The 17,996-nt window shown below is 61.6% G+C and overlaps 2 protein-coding genes and 1 long non-coding RNA gene across 6 annotated transcripts; 1 reads left to right on the top strand and 2 right to left on the bottom strand.

Moving 5' to 3' along the window:
- On the bottom strand, positions 1 to 9,411 carry Midn (midnolin). 4 transcript variants are annotated; one of them, XM_027952747.3, is made up of 9 exons: positions 9,306 to 9,411; positions 7,382 to 8,038; positions 6,229 to 6,316; positions 5,949 to 6,011; positions 3,810 to 3,938; positions 3,424 to 3,723; positions 3,128 to 3,284; positions 2,608 to 2,880; positions 1 to 1,946 (listed from the first exon to the last, which is right to left on the bottom strand). In XM_027952747.3, exons 2-9 carry the CDS (start codon positions 7,612 to 7,614, stop codon positions 1,669 to 1,671), a joined length of 1,521 nt encoding a protein of 506 aa, XP_027808548.1. In that variant the 5' UTR covers positions 7,615 to 8,038; positions 9,306 to 9,411; the 3' UTR covers positions 1 to 1,668. The 4 variants fall into 4 exon arrangements, with proteins under 4 accessions (XP_027808548.1, XP_027808547.1, XP_027808550.1 ...); XM_027952746.3 differs by having other exon boundaries at positions 3,128 to 3,287; XM_027952749.3 differs by lacking the exon at positions 3,810 to 3,938.
- LOC117794920 (uncharacterized) lies at positions 3,221 to 3,896 on the top strand. The gene is made up of 2 exons (XR_004618798.2): positions 3,221 to 3,473; positions 3,622 to 3,896. It is a non-coding gene; the product is annotated as an uncharacterized lncRNA (long non-coding RNA).
- A 2,981-nt stretch (positions 9,412 to 12,392) lies between the features above and the next one.
- Atp5f1d (ATP synthase F1 subunit delta) lies at positions 12,393 to 14,847 on the bottom strand. Its single transcript, XM_027952750.2, has 4 exons — positions 14,620 to 14,847; positions 13,719 to 13,872; positions 12,965 to 13,053; positions 12,393 to 12,817 (listed from the first exon to the last, which is right to left on the bottom strand). Exons 1-4 carry the CDS (start codon positions 14,758 to 14,760, stop codon positions 12,695 to 12,697), a joined length of 507 nt encoding a protein of 168 aa, XP_027808551.1. The 5' UTR covers positions 14,761 to 14,847; the 3' UTR covers positions 12,393 to 12,694.
- Positions 14,848 to 17,996: the final 3,149 nt, after the last annotated feature.

Here is a 17,996-nt window from a genome sequence, read left to right on the forward strand (position 1 = left end):
TCTGTTTCCTTCTGTTTATTACTTGAAGTCCCGGTGCTTGTGCAGGTCTTTTCAATTTGTTTCATACAGGAGACTCACGCGGGGCGGCACCCCCACAGCCCCATCTCCAGGGCAGGTAATGCTTGCTTGGGGGGCCCTGGGAGGGCACAGGGCTATGGGCTGTTTCCTGCCTGGGGCCTCCACCCTCAGACCCGCAGAGGCACAGACGTTATTTAAAAATTGTTAAAAAACAAAACAGAACACACATTTAAATAGGTATCCAAGACAGTTCTTCAAAAAACAAAATGTACCCCTCCCTTCTCCTCTTTTTTTCTTTTTTCTTTTTTTGGAAAAAACAAAAATAAAAACAAACCAAATCCGTGACCTCTACCCTCTGGGACCCCTCCCTACCCACCCACCCCCCACAAAAAAATTTACAGCTACAGTTAACACGTGATGTTCACATCTGAAACCATTAACTTTGAACACAGGAAGGGACAAGGACCTGGGGTCTCACCTACAGAACAAGGGTGGACAGGCGGCCAGGACTAGACTGACAGGTGGGGGCAGCAGGGCCAAAACACCCTGTCACTAAAAAAATAAAAATGTGGGAAAACCAAAAAATCCACCCCCTTTGAAATGGCCCCAGCAAGGGGTTTCTCCCTCAGTCCCTAGGGCCAGAGACCTGCAGGGCCTGGGCGCTGAGTGGGGAGGGTCCCAGTTAGACCAGCAGCGGACCCCAGGGGGGGTTAATGCTACACTTGCCCCCATCAGGGCATTCACAGCTCAGCACCCCCTCCCCATGCTGGGCAGGAGAGGCCCCAGCAGTCCACAGTCCCACATCCCTCAGGTTGGGCTGGAAGGAAGGCGTGGGGGTGCCCCCCACCCACCACCATTTCTCTCCCAGTTCTTCAAGCTCCCAACCACTATTGGCTCAGTCAGAAAATTAATAGTCTATAAATAGTCCCCAAGCTCAGGAGGGAGGTCAGGGAAAGGGGTGGGGCAGAACAGCACAGCTGTGGCCAGTCACTGGAGAGGGCGGGTGGGCTCTTCCCTGTCTGCTTTCCAGCCAGGAAAGAGTCTCGAGGCCCGGCCCAGACCCAGCGCAGCCCCTGGCCAGACCCATGCTGAACCAGCTTCACATGGAGAAAGACCAAGAGGAAAAGGGCAGAGGTGGAAGAGAGACAGTCCCCTGTGGCTTCACTCCCCGGGACACTGGGTCCCGTCTGTCTGGGTCCTGCTGGCCCGGGGTGGAGGCCAAAGTCTGCAGTGGGGGTGGGATGGACTCTCCTCTCCACAGCCCCTCCCCTATCTGTAAAGTGCATCATGAGGCATCTACTTTTTTTGACTTAAACCTGAATAGGGTGGGGGGAGGTGAGGGTGGGAGGGGAGGAAGGCAGAGCGGAAGGGGTGGGGGCGGCTTCCGTCTCCCTCTCTCAGCCATCTGGAAAGGCTGCTACATATTTGGAGCTGGGGAAGGTGGGAGGGGAGGACCCAGCAGAGAGGCTGGGGATGGCGAAGGAGGAAGAGGTGGGCATGGAAGAGAAGCAGGAGGTGCCATCAGGGTGAGGCTGTGAAAAAGAGAGGCTGGGGGTGGGCGGGGAGGTGGCCGCCTGCCCTCCAGAGCTGAGCTGTGGCTCTGGGGGTCTGGGCTGCCCGGGCAAGGCCACGGGGCGAGGGTGCCAGATCCTAGGCCACCACGAACTCCGACTGGATGTCAGGGTTGACCTCTGGCTTCCACACCGAGTCCTCAAAGTCGAGGCCCAGGCCCGCAGCCTCGCCGGTGCTGCCGCCTCCTGCACTGCTGCTGCTGTCACTGCGTCCGGCCTTCCGGGTGGGTGGCCAGTGGTAGGGGCCGCGGGCATCCCGACGGGCCTTCCTGCGCAGCCTCTTCTGCTGCAGCAGGAGCTGCAGCCGCTCCACCTTGCAGCGCGTGGCTCGGTTCTCAGTCTGCCGGAGTCGGTCCCCTGCAGAGGGTCAGCATCCTGTGGTTACTAAGGTCCAGGCCCCCCCGGTGTGCTGTGGCCTGGGGGCCAGGGCTCTGATGGGGAGGGCTCTGCACCATGTCCCTGGTGGAGCACTGCACTCAGGTAAGAGTCACTCAGTGACCCAACTAGAACTTGAATGCCTCTGGCTGCATCTGTGGCCCAGGAAAACACTGGGCTCATGCCTCAGTTTCCAGTTTTTATTCCCAGGGCTGTGGAGACTGACTGATGGCCAGAATGCCCGATGGGCAGAACAGTGGCCAGGATTCATGGAATTTTGATGGGGAGTAAACCAGCCGCTGGGAAACAGTGGGTGGGGGGCGGTGATTAGGGGGGCTCCTTGCTTTCCCAAGTCCTCAACGCTGGGGGCCCTTTGGCCCTGCCTCGCCTGCCAGAACTGAGTCATTCATGCAGGCGCCAAACACCATCTGGACCGGGTGCCTGGGGGGCGAGGAGGAAGCGGGGCCGGAGCCCCCTTGGGAGCACACAAGGACACTTTGTGCCCCGACACACACATGGCTCCTTCTCTCCTGGCTGGGCGGAGCTGGGGGGTCCGGCAGCTGCTGGCCCTTGGACCCCCAGGCAGGTCAGCTGCTGCCTGTGCCCACCAGCACACAGAGGGGCCTTGAGAGTCAGCACTCACCAGGGGGCTTGCACATGCGGATCTGGCTCTGACCCTGCAGCAAGGAGGCCGGGGGCACTGCCGCCAGCTTCTCGCAGGAGGTAGTTTTAGGGGCGAGGTCAGGGGCTGGCGAGGCAGGCGAGCACTGGGCGTGGCAGCGGAGCTGGGTCAGCGAGGGGGGCATGCCCTGGTAGTGCCTTGTGGCGCTCAGGAGGTCATTGAGGATCTGCAGGATGGTGCCAATGTCCCGCCGTGGCCGCCCACTGCTGTCCTGGCAGTTGGGATGCAGCGTGCCTGCAGGGGAAAGTGGCTTTGAGCTGGCAGGATGCCCCCAGGCACCTGTGTTCAGGCATGAGGTGGGTCTTGGGGTCAGGTCACCTGACCTGCCCAGGGACAGGCACTTGTATGCCTGGAGGTTCCTGGGGAAGGGGGAGGCGCGTGCAGCACTCTCAGCCCCGTGTGACTGTCACGGTGGGCGTGGATGTGACTGCACGGGTACGTAAAGTTGGGCATACACAGCCTCGTGTGACATGACACCTACCAGAGAAGGTCCCTGAGAAGACCCCTGGGGCATGGTTCACGAAGCTCTCAATGACGGCGCCGGGTTTACGGGATCGGGGAGTAGGGCTGCCCCCTGGGGTGGACGCAGTGCTGGCCCCAGGGCTGACACTGCTGCTGGCAGCAGGGGAGCAATCCATCTGCTGGTAGGAGGAAGCATACAGGCACGGGGCCCAGGTCAGGTGCCAGAGCTGACCCACAGGATGCCTCTGGGGGCAGAGCCCTGTGGTCTCCAAGCCCATCCCTTCAGGTTCCAAAGACACCCCTCCCCTTTCTCACCTCAGGGCAGGTGGAGGCTGCGTGGGATCGGAAGGAGCCAGCTGTGACAGGTGAGGGGGATGTAGGAGGGCTGGTGGGCACTGGGGGGACACGGGCAGCACTGGACACTGGCCGGCAGGAAGAGGACACCGGGGTAGCTAAGCTGGGGTCTCCACGGGCGGCGGCGGCAGCAGCAGCGAGCACATGCCTATGTTGCAGGGGGGCGTGCTGGGCAGCCAACTGCAGCTGGACGAACATCATGTGGTCTCCCACGCGAAGAGCCAGGGTCAGTGGTGAGCGACCAGACAAGAAGTCACTGACCTGCCAAAAGAGGGACCCTTCAGCTGGGGGGCCCTTGTCTGTGGCGCCCCCAGCCCAGCCCAGCCCAGCCCCCCTCATCGTGTGACCTGGGGCCTCTCGCCGCCCCTCTCTGGGCTCTGGGGTCCCTGTCGGTGCCACGGACGCTTAAATAAAATGAATCTGTATTTCCGGAAGCCGCCTCCGCCAGCCCGGCCCGGCCCAGGCACCGCTGAGGGCTGTGGGGGACAGAGGCGGGTCAGACGGGGGCCTGGCCCTCCCTGGCCAACTTGGTTCTTTCAAGGGGAAACTGAGGTCAGAGGGGGTGGGGCCCAGCTGGCAGTCACTGCCCTCAAATAACCCTCACCTCATCTCCTTCCCCATCCTCCTGGATCCCCAAACCCTTTCTTCCTGAGAATGTGGGAGAGGGGCGGGTCTCAGGGCCCCTCCTAGCTAAATCACCCAGCCAGTGAGTGGGCGGAATTCCTGGACAATCCTTCCTCCTAACCTTTGCTTTCTCAAGATAAATATTTATCTGTCCTGGGCGGGGTGGAGGCCAAGGGGGCCCAAAGAGGTCCCCAGAGCCTATGTCCCCAGGGCCCTCAACACACCCTGGTGACCAGGAACCCTCAGACCTGCCCCTCTGTGGCGGGTGGATTCATGAGTAAGTATATCTAACCCTATCTACAACAAACCCCCTTCTGGGGCCTGGCCCAGCGCCTTGTTCTCCCCAGGGACAGGGATGGGGGGGCGGAGGTTTCTGAGAAGTGACATAGACTGGATGACTCAGAGCCGACCGCCTCCCAGAACTCCCTCCCTGCTCTTCTGGCAGTGGCTGGCTGGCGCAATCCTCTCTGCTGGGGGCTGAGGAGGGGGAGAGGAGGCAGGGCACAGCCCCACCCTGACCAGTCTGCACAGCACCCTCTGCTCAAGACCCCTGGCAGGCAGGGCCCTGGGGTGGCTTCCCAGAGCAGCTGGAGCCCCCTAGCTCTGCCCGCCCAGCAACTTCCTCCCTGGGGAGGGCGAATGGGCGGGCATGATTTGGTGCCAGGCAGGGAAGCAGCCCGGGGAGCCCAGTCACTCGCCCAGTGCCCCCCCCATCTCCCTCCTGACGCAGGCGCCCAGGGAGGATGTGAACCAATCCTGCCCGGCCCCCCTGCCAACCCAACCAACCGCAGCCCCCATCAGGTAGCAGGGAGCAGTTCACACTTGCCCCAGGAAATCACCTGCAGCCTCCACCCCGGCCCCCAGCCCCTGGACCCCTGTGACCCCCATCCCACAGCCACCCCCATGATGGCAGACCACCAGCAGCTCCTAGCCCCTCAGCCCCCCTCCTCTGTGCTGCTTGAAAGGCAGGATGCTACGCGTCAAGAAGGGGGCGAGGGCCTTGGGGCAGCAGGAGGGAAGAGCAAAGCCGCCGAGCAGGTTTCCTGTGGCCAGACGGGGAGGCCCGGGAGCCTGCCCACCCCCTTGCTGGGGCGGGCAGTAGCCTGCTCCCCCACCCTGGCAGCTTGCTGAGGCCTGTGTCACCCTGCTGGGAGGTGGCCAGGGCCCTTTTCTGGGGAGTGCCCAGCCTCAGCCAAGAAAATGAGGATAGGAGGAGGGGGAAAAGGCCTGGGAAGACCTGGAGCCAGACTCAGGCCGCCCCAGCCCACCTCCTGGCTGCCTACTAAACTAAACGTTTCCCAACATCCTGTGGAGGCCTCCCTGGCCCCGGGCTGCCTGCCCCTGGCCCCCCCCCCTTGGGGCAGAGAACAAAGGCCAGAGAGAGGAAGGGGGGGTGCTGTGGTGACTCCCCACCCCCTTGCAATGGGGGTCAGGAAAGCGGAAGGAGTGTCACCCTGGCTGGCCACCACTCTGCACCACAGCAGAAATGTTAAAAAAAGAAACTGGCCCATCCCTTTGGGAAAGCCTCACTGGCTTGGGGACTGGGTCTCTGGAAGGGGAGGGACCTAATGCTAGGCTGGAGACAGGCCCTGAGTGAGCTCCGAGCTCTGGGCCAAGGTCATCCCTCAGGCAGACAGGCTCAGAGAAACTCAGCCCCTTCCCCCTCATGGCAGCCACCGTGGGAGAGAACCTCAAGGTCAGGTGGCGAGTGGGGGGCAGGAAGAGGAAGCAAGGTGACCAGGCCAAGCTGGCACCAGGCAGGCGTCCCTCCCCACCCCCACAGGCCTCTGGGGAGCACAGACAACCCAGGCTCTCTGGGATGGCCTGCCTGCAGATTAGGAAGGGGCTGGCGCAGGTCTTACCTGGGTCTCGGTGAGGCTCTCTAGGGCTTGCATGACAGACTGCTCCGGCCTTGAGGCCTGGGACTACAAAGAGAGGAAGGAGGACCCCGCCTAAGTGTGGGTTTGGCACAGTGGGTTTGAGCAGGGGTGGGGAGGGCCCTGCAGGCTGGGGTGGACTGCCCTACAGGGGAGGAGGCTGTGCACTGGCAGTGATGGTGAACAGCCCACCACCGTCTGTGTGTGTGGGAGCAGGGTCTGAGGTCTGTAGGGCCTCCAGGACACACCGCCCACAGCCATTTACCATGAGGCCCGCTTCCACGGTGGGCACCAAAGTCAGCTTGCTGCCATCCCCCACGCCAAACTCCTGCAGCTTCCCCGAACTGAGCCGGCTGCGGGGAGGAAGGAAGACGGTGAGACGGCAGAGACAACACTGGGACGCGGAAGCAGCGGCCGCGGGGGAGGAGGGCTGTGTGTGTGCCGCAGGGAGGGGGGGGAGGGGAATGAGAGACAGGAGTCCTTTCTGCCTCCACCCGTTCCCAGCTTCCAGATCCCGGTGGCGCGTGTGGGGAGATTCCTTGGCCTTGGGAGCTCCCATCCTGGAAGCTCAGATCTCCCACGATCCCCATCTTCCGACTGGGGCACCCCTTCTGCTGCTCAACAAGGCACTTTCGCATCAACTGGGCACTCATATGCCCTTTGCCACAATCCTCCGCACCCCTCAGGGCAACCCCTGCCTAGGATTCACTAACTCTTGCCCAGGCCTCTCTTTATAGGAACCGAGGGCCTTCAGCTCTGGGTGAAGCCTTGGGGGGCTGCTTGGGGCGAGGCTACCCCTCCATCCCCTCCCTGGCGCAGGCCGCCGCCGCTCAGACAAAGGAGACCCTCCTCCTCCCGCCCCTCCCCCACCGGGGCCCCTCCGCTGGGGATGGACATTGCCTGTCCCCGGAGGCCCGCGGTGGGGGGGGGGGGGGACTGCCGGGCCTGGAGACGATTTAAATACCAGGAGGGAGGGGGAGGCTGCAGGGAGCGCTGAGAGTCGAGAACAAAGGGGGGCAGAGACACAAGGTGGGGGAGACAGCCAGACGCAGAGGGGGCAGCTGAGCAGATACGGAAGCTGGTGAGGACACAAGCGAAAGAGAGAATGGCTGTGGCTCCCACTCCCGTAGCTGAGACCTCCGTGTTGCCCCAGGACGCCTGCTTCCACCGAGGGGAGGCAAGGAAACCCCTCTGGGCACTCTCGCCTCCGCTTTTGTGCGGCGACCCCCGGCGAGGGAGGAGGCCGAGGCAGTCGAGGCCGAGCAGAGGGCGCCCGAGAGCGCGCAGCGCCCCCCCTCCAGTCTGGCCGCCCCCTGCTTCCTTGCGCGGCGCGCTCTTTGTTCCCGCCCGGGGGCCCGAGCCCGAGGGGGCGGCCCGGCGCCGGGGGCGCACGGGCGGGGGCGGCGCGCGGTACCTACGTGTCTTTGTGGAGCAGCGCCAAGCGCTCCTTGGGCACTTTGAGTCGCTGGGACAGCCGTTTGCGCAGCCCTTCCACTGTCTCGTCCGGCGGCACCGACAAGTCGTAACGGGTCCCGGTCGTGCTGTGGATGGCCAGGCTCATGGGCGCCGCCTCGGCCGCAGGGCCCAGCTCGCAGGCGCCGCCGGGGGCACCGCGCCGGCAGCTCCGGGCGCCGCCGGGCTGCGGCTCCATCCCCGGCGCGCGCTGGGGGGGCTGGGGTCCGCGGGGTGCCGCCAATCCTCGCCGCGTCCACAGGGCCGGGGCGGGAACTCCCCGGATTCGTGTTCCTTTCTCCCGGCGCTGGGGGCTGGAGGAGGGGGCGGCACGCGTGACCCTGAAGATCCCAGTGGTGGAAGGCTGATCAGCAATAAAGAATCCGAGAGGCGTTCCGGGGTCGATCGCGTCGGCTTTTCGGGGCGCGCTCCGGGTTGGGGTCTGCGATAGAGGCTTCTTCAAGAGTGAGAAGGGATGGGGGGCGGCCGGGACGCGGCGCGGGGAGGGTCCTGGAGGAGGGGGCTCCTTGGCCGTGTGCGCTCTATGCCTCTGCAGTTCGGGTCGCGCTACCTCAAGCGTCCCCTCCCTTAGCAACAGCCGCCGCAGCCGCGGCTCACAGGATCTGGGGGTGAAAGTAACAAGAAAAAAAAAGTTATAATGTATCAACGTTTCAAGGGGCGGGGCTGCCGCCCCCTCCCATTCACTACTTACTCCGCCGGCCCCGTGCCGACCAATCAGCACGCACCGAACGCCCAGTCGGCCGCGCTCCTTAGCCAATGGGAACCGCCGCGGCGCTGCCCCACGTGGCAGTACGCCCAACCCTTCGCCCTGCCCCCGCTGCCTGGGCAACCAATGGGAGCGCGGCGGGGGTGGGGCTGGCACCGCTCCGGTTCCGCCCCCGCGCCCCCGCCTGCGCCCCCAGCCATTCATAAGGCCCGGAGTCCGCAACAAAGGGCGGGCGGGCCCGAGGGGCGCGGGCTCGGGCCCGGGTTTAGGCTTCCTCCCCCACTGGTCCTCGCGGGAGCCGCCAGGGCGTGGGGAGGGGGCGAGGGCCATTGTTCCCGGCGCCGGGAGGGGCAGGAAATTGTGGGGCCGCCCCACAGCGTCCGTCCGGGAAGCAGCCGCCAGCGGAAGCGGGAGCGGGAGCCTGAACCCCGCGCCTCGTGGCAGGGTTCCCAGGCCCAGCGGCCCGCCGGGACCCGCCAGTCCCCTGTCCTGCCCCTTCCTGGGTGGGTGCGGAGAACTGGGCGTGGCCAGGGAGTAGGCCTGTCACCTCGGTGACGTGGCCGCAGTCTGGTGTACCCCTCTCGAACCGGTACTACCTCGCGTTCTGGTGCCCTCCTCCCAATTCCCTCGGCCCCGGCCCGTTTCCCGAGACGCGCCCTCCCGAGCCGTGACGTGACGCGACGCGGCGTCCCGGGCTGCGCCCGAGCGTAGCGCTGGATGCTGCGGTGAGTCAGCAGCGTCAGAGCGCCCTCTGCCGGCCCTCCCGGGAGCGCTGCGCCAAGTCCCGGGGGAGGGGGCTCTACGGAGCCTGGACAGGATAATGGACACCGAGACTGAGAGTCTGCAGGTGACCGCGATAAGGGACCGAGCGTACTACGTGCGGAGAATAGAACTGCAATCTGAGAAACTGAAACCGGAGCAGCAACTAGTTCAAGGTCACTTGCGGGGAAAGGGGAGTGCCCCGGGGGGGCGGGGCGGGGGTTGTGGTCCCGCCCGAGCGATGCCTCTTGCTAGGAGCCCCTCCTACTCCACAACCGGGTGGGCTTCCCAGGCCGGGGGCATCTGAAGCCCTGTCGGCCCCAAGAACAAAGAAAAGTAGGGGCGACCAGGTAGTATAAAGTAGATACCCCTCTCCAAACAGCGAGGTCCCGCCCCCCACTCACCGGGCGTGGCCTGTCCTGTGTCCTACAGTTCCCAGTGAACCCACGCGGGAGGCCTTGTATGAAGTGCCCGGGCCAGTCTGGGGCCGAGCGGGCGGCCCCCGAGCCTTTATCTGCGCCGCCTTCCCTCGGGGTGGAGTTTGGGCGGGTAGGGGGCGGGGGGGGCCTGGCGGGCGGTGACGCAGCTGGCCCCCGCCCCTGCCTGCTGACCGAGGCCCCCGGGCGCAGTCGTACCGGGACACCGGTCTCCAGGCTTCTCTCTGTAAATGGGTGTTTCTCCTGGAATGCCACTGAGCAGGGGGCCAGGGCCATGAACTCTGCACACCCGTAGGCTGGCTTTTGGGGCGAACAGACGGGCTTCCTGCCCCGCCCCCTTTCCGACGGCCAGGACCGGGTGCTTCCGCCTGGGGGCGCCCGCGTGGGGGAGAACGGGAAGAGGTGCCTGAGTCAGCGGCCAGGATCCAGGAAAACAGGCCAGTCACCTGCTAAGCAGTGGGGTGCTCGGGCCAGCTGCCTGGCAGCTTGGCCGCCAGCATCTCTCAACGGTGACCTCAGAAGGCATTTCTGGAGCGATTATCCAGCGTCAGGCTCACCTTGGACCCAGTTGGTCACCCCTGGCTGTGTTGTGTGAGCTCAGTGAGAAACTGACCTCTCTGAGCCTGTTTCTACAGGATGTCTTAGACAGTGAGATATGAGAGTCCAGCGGCTTACTCTGGGCGCTGGAGTTGTAGGGACAACATATTGCCATTGTTCCAAGAATGCATGCACACATGCTTGCCCTAGCCTTTGTAAAGGTGGGCATTCATCCATTTCACGGATAAGGAACCTGGCCACCCAGCAGAACAAACGGAGTGTTGCTCCTCTGCAGATTCTCCATGGATGCCCTGGCCGGTAGCTTTGAAGCCCTCTGTTCTGCTCCCTCTGCCCTTGCAGGGAAGGGAGACCCCAGGCTCCACCCCATCACCTCTGTCCACTTATCTGTTTCCTTCCTTATCTGGCTTCTCCACCTCCCCCTCATCCACCCCTACCCTGGTCTGGGCACCCCTCCCAGGGCCGTTGCTTTGCAGGTTTCCCTCCATTTCCCACCCAACTCTCCCTTGGCCTCAGCTTCCCCTAACACACAAACTGGGCACACCCAGACACTCCCAGCCCTGCAGGATCAGAGCTAGTCTAGGGGCAAAGCTGGGAGGACCTTTGAAAAGTAGTCCTGGAGCTGATTTTTAAAAGATGAATAGGAGTCTGTCTCACAAGAAAGATGCTCAGGAAATGGGAACAGCTTAGCATGGTCCCAGAAGCCACTGCATGCCCAGGGAAACGGGGCTGAATTGGAGGAGGGAGGCAAGGCTGGGTCAGGGAGCTGGCCCTAGGACCTTTTGGTGGCAGAGGAAGTGGGGACCCTGGAAATCAGGGCCCATTGTGTCGGTGTATCCCTGGCCCCATTAACCTTATTCCCACCCTCCCTACCATGGGTGGGCAGTTGGGGGGTTGCTGGTGGGGTAGACGGGGTTCTGCCTGCCTGGTGGTGACACTGCCACCCGAATGCTGTAGGACCTCAGGCCAGTAGGGAATGGAATCAGACACACAGGGATTGTGTTGAGGCACTCAGCCTGGAAAAGAGAAAGGTCCTTTGGGAATAAGATACTTTGTGCTGTTCCAAATTTTATAAAGGCCGGCATTCTACTTCCTGACTTTCCTTCCCATGTGGTGCCCCTGTCCCTGCGTCCTTTGTCCCAGGAATCCCTGAAGCACTGAGTGTACACTTTCTAGGTAGGAGACAGACCCATGTTCTGACCTGTCCCTATCAGGCCAGACCCTACCATTGTGAAAGGATCTTTACCTCTACATTCTGACTCTACCCTGCTTGTCCCCCAAGCCTGGCTCTAAGGTGTATTCTACCTCATGTGGGGAAGGGGTTCTGCTGGTGAGGGGTAACTAGCTTTCTGCTGAGCCCCTGCTGGGCCCCAGCTATCTTTGGTGTTGCATGAGGCATGCTGGTGGCCCATCAGGACCTGAGCAGGAAATGGCTGGGGTCTGGGCAGGGAAGACACACATATGACCTCATGGCCAGCACAAGGTTCCCAAGTTACTAGGGAGTGGCTAGCTCCTTGCCCCAAAAGAACAAGACATAGATGGATGCCAAGGCCGGCCCACTGACCCTCACACCAGGGCCTAGTGCATGTTGAAAGATCACCCCCAGGGCCCAGAGCATGCCAGGAGGCCCCAACCCACCAAGTTCAGACATGACGTGGAGTCACTTGCACGAGGCTGTGACACACTGTGAGCTGCCCATGTACTGACAGGCCACAGATGACTTCCCTGTCACTACTGTTGCTGCGATGACATGAGCAGGCCCTGACTCTCCATATGCTCACCCTGCACTCCCCTCCCTATCCTACTGAGAGAGCATGTGGGATGCTGAGACCCCTGCCCCACAGTTGCCAGGCAAGCACTGGGTCAGTCCCCCAGGGTTTCAGAGCGGGTGGGGCAGCACCCTGGCAGGACAGTGCTAGATCCACCCCCTTCTGGGTCAGCTCCACTCTGTCTGAAGCCAGCTAGGAGCCTGGATGCCCACAGAAATGCTGACACCACCCAGATTGGGCAGCTGGCCAGGCCAGGGCCACCCATAGGATGGGTGTGCCCAGAGTGGGACCTCTGTGGGAGCAGGTAGGGCCAGCCTCTTCCTAGGGCCCTGCAGCAGGAAGGCTTGGAGTTGATGGTGGATCACAGCACTGGGCCTGAAGACCCAGAACCTGGCAGAGGCCTGGGGAACCTGTCCCCTAGTTCAAGCCTGATCCCCCAAGAGCTCCCTCCCTCCCTCCCTATCCTGGTGGTCAACCTCTGCCTATTCCCACCCTCTTGGGGTGAAGGTTGGCACCTTGCCCACCCCCACCCAGCCAGGCAGGCTGTGCCCTTTTGAGTTGACCCACACACAACCAATGTTCCCAAGCCTCTGTTTACTGAGTATCCTCAAGGGATTATTTCCTTAGGTTCAGACATGCATTTCACAGAGCCACAGGAAACACTCAGGATGAACTAGGGAGGACCCTGACCCCACAGCCTTAAGCAGAGCAACAGAACCAGTGCACACAGTCAGGCTTCCTGGCCTTTAATGTGGGCAGGGGCTGGGGAGCATCAATGTCTCAGGCTCTGCAGGGGCAGGGGTGGTGAGTCGTTGGCCCATTAGGATGGGGGGACTTGGCAAGAAGAGCCTACAGGGTTACAGACCCCACATCAGGCCTGCCAAAGCTGCTGAGGGCTGTAGTGGCCCCAGGTATAACCTGAGGGGCAGGCCTGAGAGCCTGGGCAGAGCCAGCACCACACTACCCCCTGGTGGTCTCAGCAAGCGAATGACCAGGACCTCAAATTCCCTGCTGGTGAAGGGCATGCACCGCCTATTCCAGGGCTTTCACCAGGGCCTCATTGGCCTCGATTCGGATCTGGATCTCTGCCCGAGTGGCCTCATCTGCTGCCCCTGACAGCTCCGACTGGGCCTTCTCCAAGTTGGCCCTGGCGGCCTGCAGGAGGTGGGTAGGGGATGAAAGATGAGCCAGCATGCCAGTCCAGCACCTGCCCTTCCTCTGAGCTCCCTCCCCAGCAACCGGGGAACCCATGGACAGCTCCCACCTGCTCCAAGCTGCAGTGTCCACCCACTTCATACTCACCCCCAGGTCCAACATGTCCAGTGTCACAGCTTCTTCTGCCAGTAACTGCACTGAGGAGTCTGCATTAACTGTGATAGAACCGCTGCTCACTGCAGGGTGGAGGGGAGCAGGAGGGAAGGCCTGAGTCCACCACATCCATGCAGGCAGCCTCACCAACTCTCTGATAGGAGCTCCATAAACACCCAAGTCTGCATCCCAAGCATGCCAACAGCTGCTAGCCCAGGTGGTCCCATGGGACCAGTCCCAGGGCCCAGCACACCAGGTGGCTGAAGAGGAAGAAATACCCCAAGAGGAATAGGAGACAGACCCAAGGACACCCATGACACCATAGAACTCTGCAGGGAAACCAAGGCCATCCCTTGAACCTACCAGCCCATAAGCTGAACCTGGGTCAAGGGCCACGTCAAATGCACTTCTGGCTTTGAATCCCAGTTCTACTCATGGTGACAACTGGTACTGGGGAAAGGCTTTCACAGACTCAACTCCTTCCTATGCAAACACATTTCCTTCCCTAAGCTGATCACCCCTCCCAACACAGCTATCCTCTTCCAGCACCTGTTCACCCATCCCCACTCCCACCTGAAGGAACAGGGCTACTTCAGAACTAAGTCGGCTTCCTGCTGCATTTCTGAGGATCACATCAGTGCCCATACCCATGACAAAAAAAAACCCCACCAAACTTTGCTTTTCTTAGCTCAGACAGGCTGCCCAATGGAGACCCAAGGCCTCTACCCAGTGCCCCCCACAGACTAACCAAAGTATTTAGTAGTGCTGCCATCTTCTGCGTGAACCACGACCAGCCCTGGCCGTAGGACCTGCAGAGTGGGCACATGGGCTGCCAGAATGCCAAAGGCTCCAGTCAGCGTGGGCACGTCCACCTGCCGGACGTTGGCACCATTGAAGAACACCTGGAGAGAACAAAAGGAGCAAGCATGTGTCAACTGAACAGCCTCAGGAGCGGCCAAATACCTGACCTTCACTGCTCTGAAAAGCATCAGGGAAAGGTCCAGCCCTGAAGAGGTCACAAAGACTGTCCAAACTACCCGTGATCTTGGGGCAGTTTGTTCATCTGGAAGTAGGACTGTCTGCGACTGGGAAGCACCCGGTTCCTTTCCCAGAGAGAAGCATCCATGAAGGCTGGACAGGGAGGAGCCGGAGACAACTTAGTTTCGGAAGAAGAGAAAGCCTGGGAGCTGGGTGCAGGAGGGAGCCAAGGTGGGGGCGGGGTCCAGCTACCTGCCCGATGAAGGTGGGGCATTGGGCTCAGGAAGGGGCCGGGGTTCAGATTAAGAACCACAGCGAGAGCGCCAGGTCCAGCAACCCCGCCGGCTGCGAGGGTGGGAGGGCTCAGCCTCGGGACCGCACGGAGGTGTGGGGACCTGAGTCCGGATCCAGGGAAACAGGTCGGCCACCGGTCAGCGGCCTGGGGATACGAAACTGGGGTGCCGACAGTAGGGGAGGGGGCGGGGCGGTCTTTAAAGGAAGTTAGGGCGCCCGAGGAGCAGGACAGTGGTCCTGCGACCCCGCGAGCTGGGGGAACCTCGGTCTCGGGGCCGCTCAGGAGTTGGGTGGGCGTGAGGGCCGGGAAGGAGGCCGGACCCCTGGGGCTGGAAGCGCAGGTGCCGGGTCGAACGGCGAGGGCGCGGGATCCGGACCTGCGTCGGGGAGGCGAAGGTGAAGGACATCTGACCCGGGCCGGCGGCGGGGGCCGGGGCGGCGGCAGCCTCAGCGAAGGCGCGCGCCTGGCGCACGAGGCGGCCCAAGCCCGCGCGGCGGAGCAGGGCGGAGGGAAGCATGGCGGCGGCGGCGGCAGACAGCGGATTTGGGCGGCTGGGACGGCCTGGAGGGCGAGAGGACGACGCGCAGGGCTTTCTGGGAGCAGCAGTTCCGGCGAGTGCGCACGCGCGCACTACGACGCCCAACAGGCTGCGCGCGACGTCGGTGCTGAGACGTCACCGCCCGAGCGCGATGCTTGCTGGGGGCTGTAGTTTTCTTGAGGTGAGAGGCGATGAGGGCGATAAAACGATTCTCACGGGTAACTGCGCGGGGGAAAGGACAATTCAGCCCCAAGATTGCTAAGGGGAGGCTCACTGCAAGGACATCTGAGAATCAGTTCCCCTATGCAGTGGGGGAGGGAGCGTTCAACAGGCGTTGACGTCGAAAGTAGGCAAATCAATAGTATGTCAGAAAATGACACGAACTGAAATAAACACGAACTGCATATGTGTAACTATAATGCACTAAAAATAAATCCATATCGCAAGCCGAGTAAAAGACTGAATGGGACAGTCACGAAGGCCTTATCTATACACGCAGTGCAGGTGCCAGGGAATGGCAGCCCAATAGGGTTGCAGCAGCGGACAGGCGGGCACACAGACGTCCGCAGAGGGCGCCCTGCGACCGGCGATGCGCTCGCCTCTCCCCCGCCCCCGCCCCCGCCTGGCCACCGCCCCCTCCCGCCACTGACGCAGGAGCGCGTGCGCGGGCGACTTGGATGCCCCGCTGACGTCAACCAGGTGCCGCGCAGCCTCGCTTGGGGCCATGACGTCACCGCCCCGCCCCCGCGCTCACGCAGGTCCTTGGCCCCCACCCTCCCAGAAGATGCGGGGTGGGACTCATGCTGAGGAGGGTTTTTTCTAAGAGGCGGAGGGCTGGACTCCAGGGGCACTGGAAGCCCGAGAAGGTCGTGGTCGCGCCTGGTCAGGGATCTGGGGCTGGTACCCTAGTCCAGTGAGATCCAGCAACTAACGCTTTCCGTGGCTCCCCACACCCTAGAGCGAGCGTACGCCCTCGCTCATGCCAGAGTTCAGACCCTTTGGAGACCCGCGCCCCTGGACTTAAGAATCTGGGCAGTTGGAATACTTCGGAAGCCCCAGGCCAGCACCATGAGGAACACTTAGAGCATCAATCCCCATGATCTAGACATTCTGACCCTGAGAGGAGGGTGCAGAGCGAAGCTTTCAACTCCCCTTCCCAAGTGCGTTTTGTCTGCACTTCTAAAGTTTCTTAGCCCCGGGTCTTCATAAGCCACCAACTACTTCATAATACAGGGAAAGGTTCTTCATAAGCCACCAACTACTTCATAATAAGGGGAAACGTAATGGACTCCTCAAATCCAACCGGCTGATGACTTCTGTCCGGTCCCTACTCCTGGTATCCTATGGGTGAGGGCAGCACCATTATTTGGGGCCCAAACCTGGGAAGACATGAGAATTCCACCCTGTCTTTTCCTGTCCACCCACTGGACCATTATCTCTGGCCCTAATTGCCCAGGCCTCCTCTCTGCCTCACCACAGAGTCTGTTTAAAAATCTGAAACCTGCCGGGAGCTATGGCACACGCTGTAATCCCAGCGGCTCTGGACGCTGAGGCAGGAGAATAGTGAGTTCAAAGGCAGAGAGCAAGGCGCTAAGCAATCCAGTGAGACCCTGTCTCTAAATAAAATAAAAAATTGCGGCGGGGATGTGGCTCAATAGCCAAGTGCCCCTGGGTTCAATCCCTGGTACGCCCCACCCCCAAAAAACATCTGAAACCTGACCATGACCTTCCCCTACTGGGACCCACACCAGCACCTGTGGTCTCCTTTCTCGGTCTTCTGCAAACACACTTAACCTATTTCCAGGCCTTTGCTCCCCCGCGCGCCGCGCTCTCCATTCATAAATTCTGGGCATTTTTCACATGGCTGCAACTCAGTAAGAGCATGCCCATTACCTCCTGTGTACCTGCCCTGTGCTGAGACTGGGACTCGGTCAGAAAATAAATTCTGTGCCTGGAGCTCCTAGGATTAGCGGGGAGACAATGCACAAGAGCAAATAGGATACTCAACTGTACTAGATGGAACCAGGGATCCAGACTGTGTGTGGCAGCTGCTGTCAGCAGAGGTAGCCAAGGGATGGGTCCTGAAATGTTGACATTGGGAAAAGCTGCAGACATAGAGTGTGTATGTGTGTAGGAGGGTGAATCTTTCAAGGACCCATGTGTGGGGGGCATTTGCAAATACAAAAGCTCTGAAGTTGAACAGGGCTTGACACATTCCAGAATAAGCTTTTTTTTGGATGAAAGATGTCAGGTGTGGAGGGCAGGCCCTAGTAAGCTGGGAGGAGAGTCCACTTGACCAAGCTAGTGGCAGATTTGGTAGACTGAACAATTAAAAAGATCAGGCATATATGTCTGAAAGGAAGAACAAAGAGGCAGCTTTGAGGGTTGGCTGTTGGGGCTCCCAGTGCATGCAATTAACATGGTAGAGGCCCTTATTTTGATCCCCAGCACAAAAAAGTGGGGTTTCTGTTCATGTGTCACCCACAAGGCCTTGGTACAGTAGGGGGAACTCAGTTCAACTCTGAGCAGCTGTTATCATGTGCGCCATGAAGTGAGAACGGGGAAAATCTGCAAAGGAGGTATGGCAAGCTCTTGACAGTGCCCACAGGAACCTGTACAGGGGAAACTGGTGAGGGAAGTGCACCAGATCACCTGGCTGGTACATCCTGGGGACCCCCAGACTGGGGAAATTGTGTGTCACGAGAGACCATGGCTGTGTGCCTTCCATACTCCCAAGGGAGGAGCAAGATGGTCTGTCTGTGCACCCCAGGACTCCCTGGCCCACCAACTTGGGTTATCCCAGGTTAGACTAGGGGGAGTCCTGTGCCCAAGGGGAGGCTGTGCATCTCATATCCTCTGGTTTTGTTTCTTGGGACCTGGGGCATGGGGAGTCTGCACCCCAGGCCTCCGCGCTGGCGCCGTGTCCCCGAAAACCCCAGGACCCAGGGTAGATGAGTTATGCAGCGGTGCTGGGGCTGGTTGTCGGCCTCTGCGGGAAGAGGCAGCTGCACTGGGGGGTGGGGGCGGGGAACGGGAGCGCAGGCTCCGCCCCCCGCCCCCGCCGGAAGGGAAAGGGAGGCGGTGGCCGGCGCAGAACTAGCCAGACGCCGCGGCCAGAGCGGCGGGGGCGGTCGGCTGGGGACCCGGCGGCACCGGGCGTACCGAGTGGGCCGGAGCGGGAGCGCCGCCAACGCGGTCACGTGCACGGCCCCTCC

This window comes from Marmota flaviventris, chromosome 1, assembly GCF_047511675.1.
Source record: "Marmota flaviventris isolate mMarFla1 chromosome 1, mMarFla1.hap1, whole genome shotgun sequence".
Taxonomy (NCBI): domain Eukaryota; kingdom Metazoa; phylum Chordata; class Mammalia; order Rodentia; family Sciuridae; genus Marmota; species Marmota flaviventris.

Excerpts from the sequence above, each read along its gene's own strand:
- Midn (XM_027952746.3), bottom strand. The coding sequence starts at position 7,614 with ATGGAGCCGCAGCCCGGCGGCGCCCGGAGCTGCCGGCGCGGTGCCCCC. Across the intron at positions 6,317-7,381 it reads GCGCTGCTCCACAAAGACAC|CCGGCTCAGTTCGGGGAAGC; the intron begins GTAGGTACCGCG and ends TCCTCCCCGCAG. Across the intron at positions 3,724-3,809 it reads GGGGCGGCGAGAGGCCCCAG|GTCAGTGACTTCTTGTCTGG; the intron begins GTCACACGATGA and ends CTCTTTTGGCAG.
- Atp5f1d (XM_027952750.2), bottom strand. The coding sequence starts at position 14,760 with ATGCTTCCCTCCGCCCTGCTCCGCCGCGCGGGCTTGGGCCGCCTCGTG. Across the intron at positions 13,873-14,619 it reads CCTTCGCCTCCCCGACGCAG|GTGTTCTTCAATGGTGCCAA; the intron begins GTCCGGATCCCG and ends TGTTCTCTCCAG. Across the intron at positions 12,818-12,964 it reads TGGACATGTTGGACCTGGGG|GCCGCCAGGGCCAACTTGGA; the intron begins GTGAGTATGAAG and ends CACCTCCTGCAG.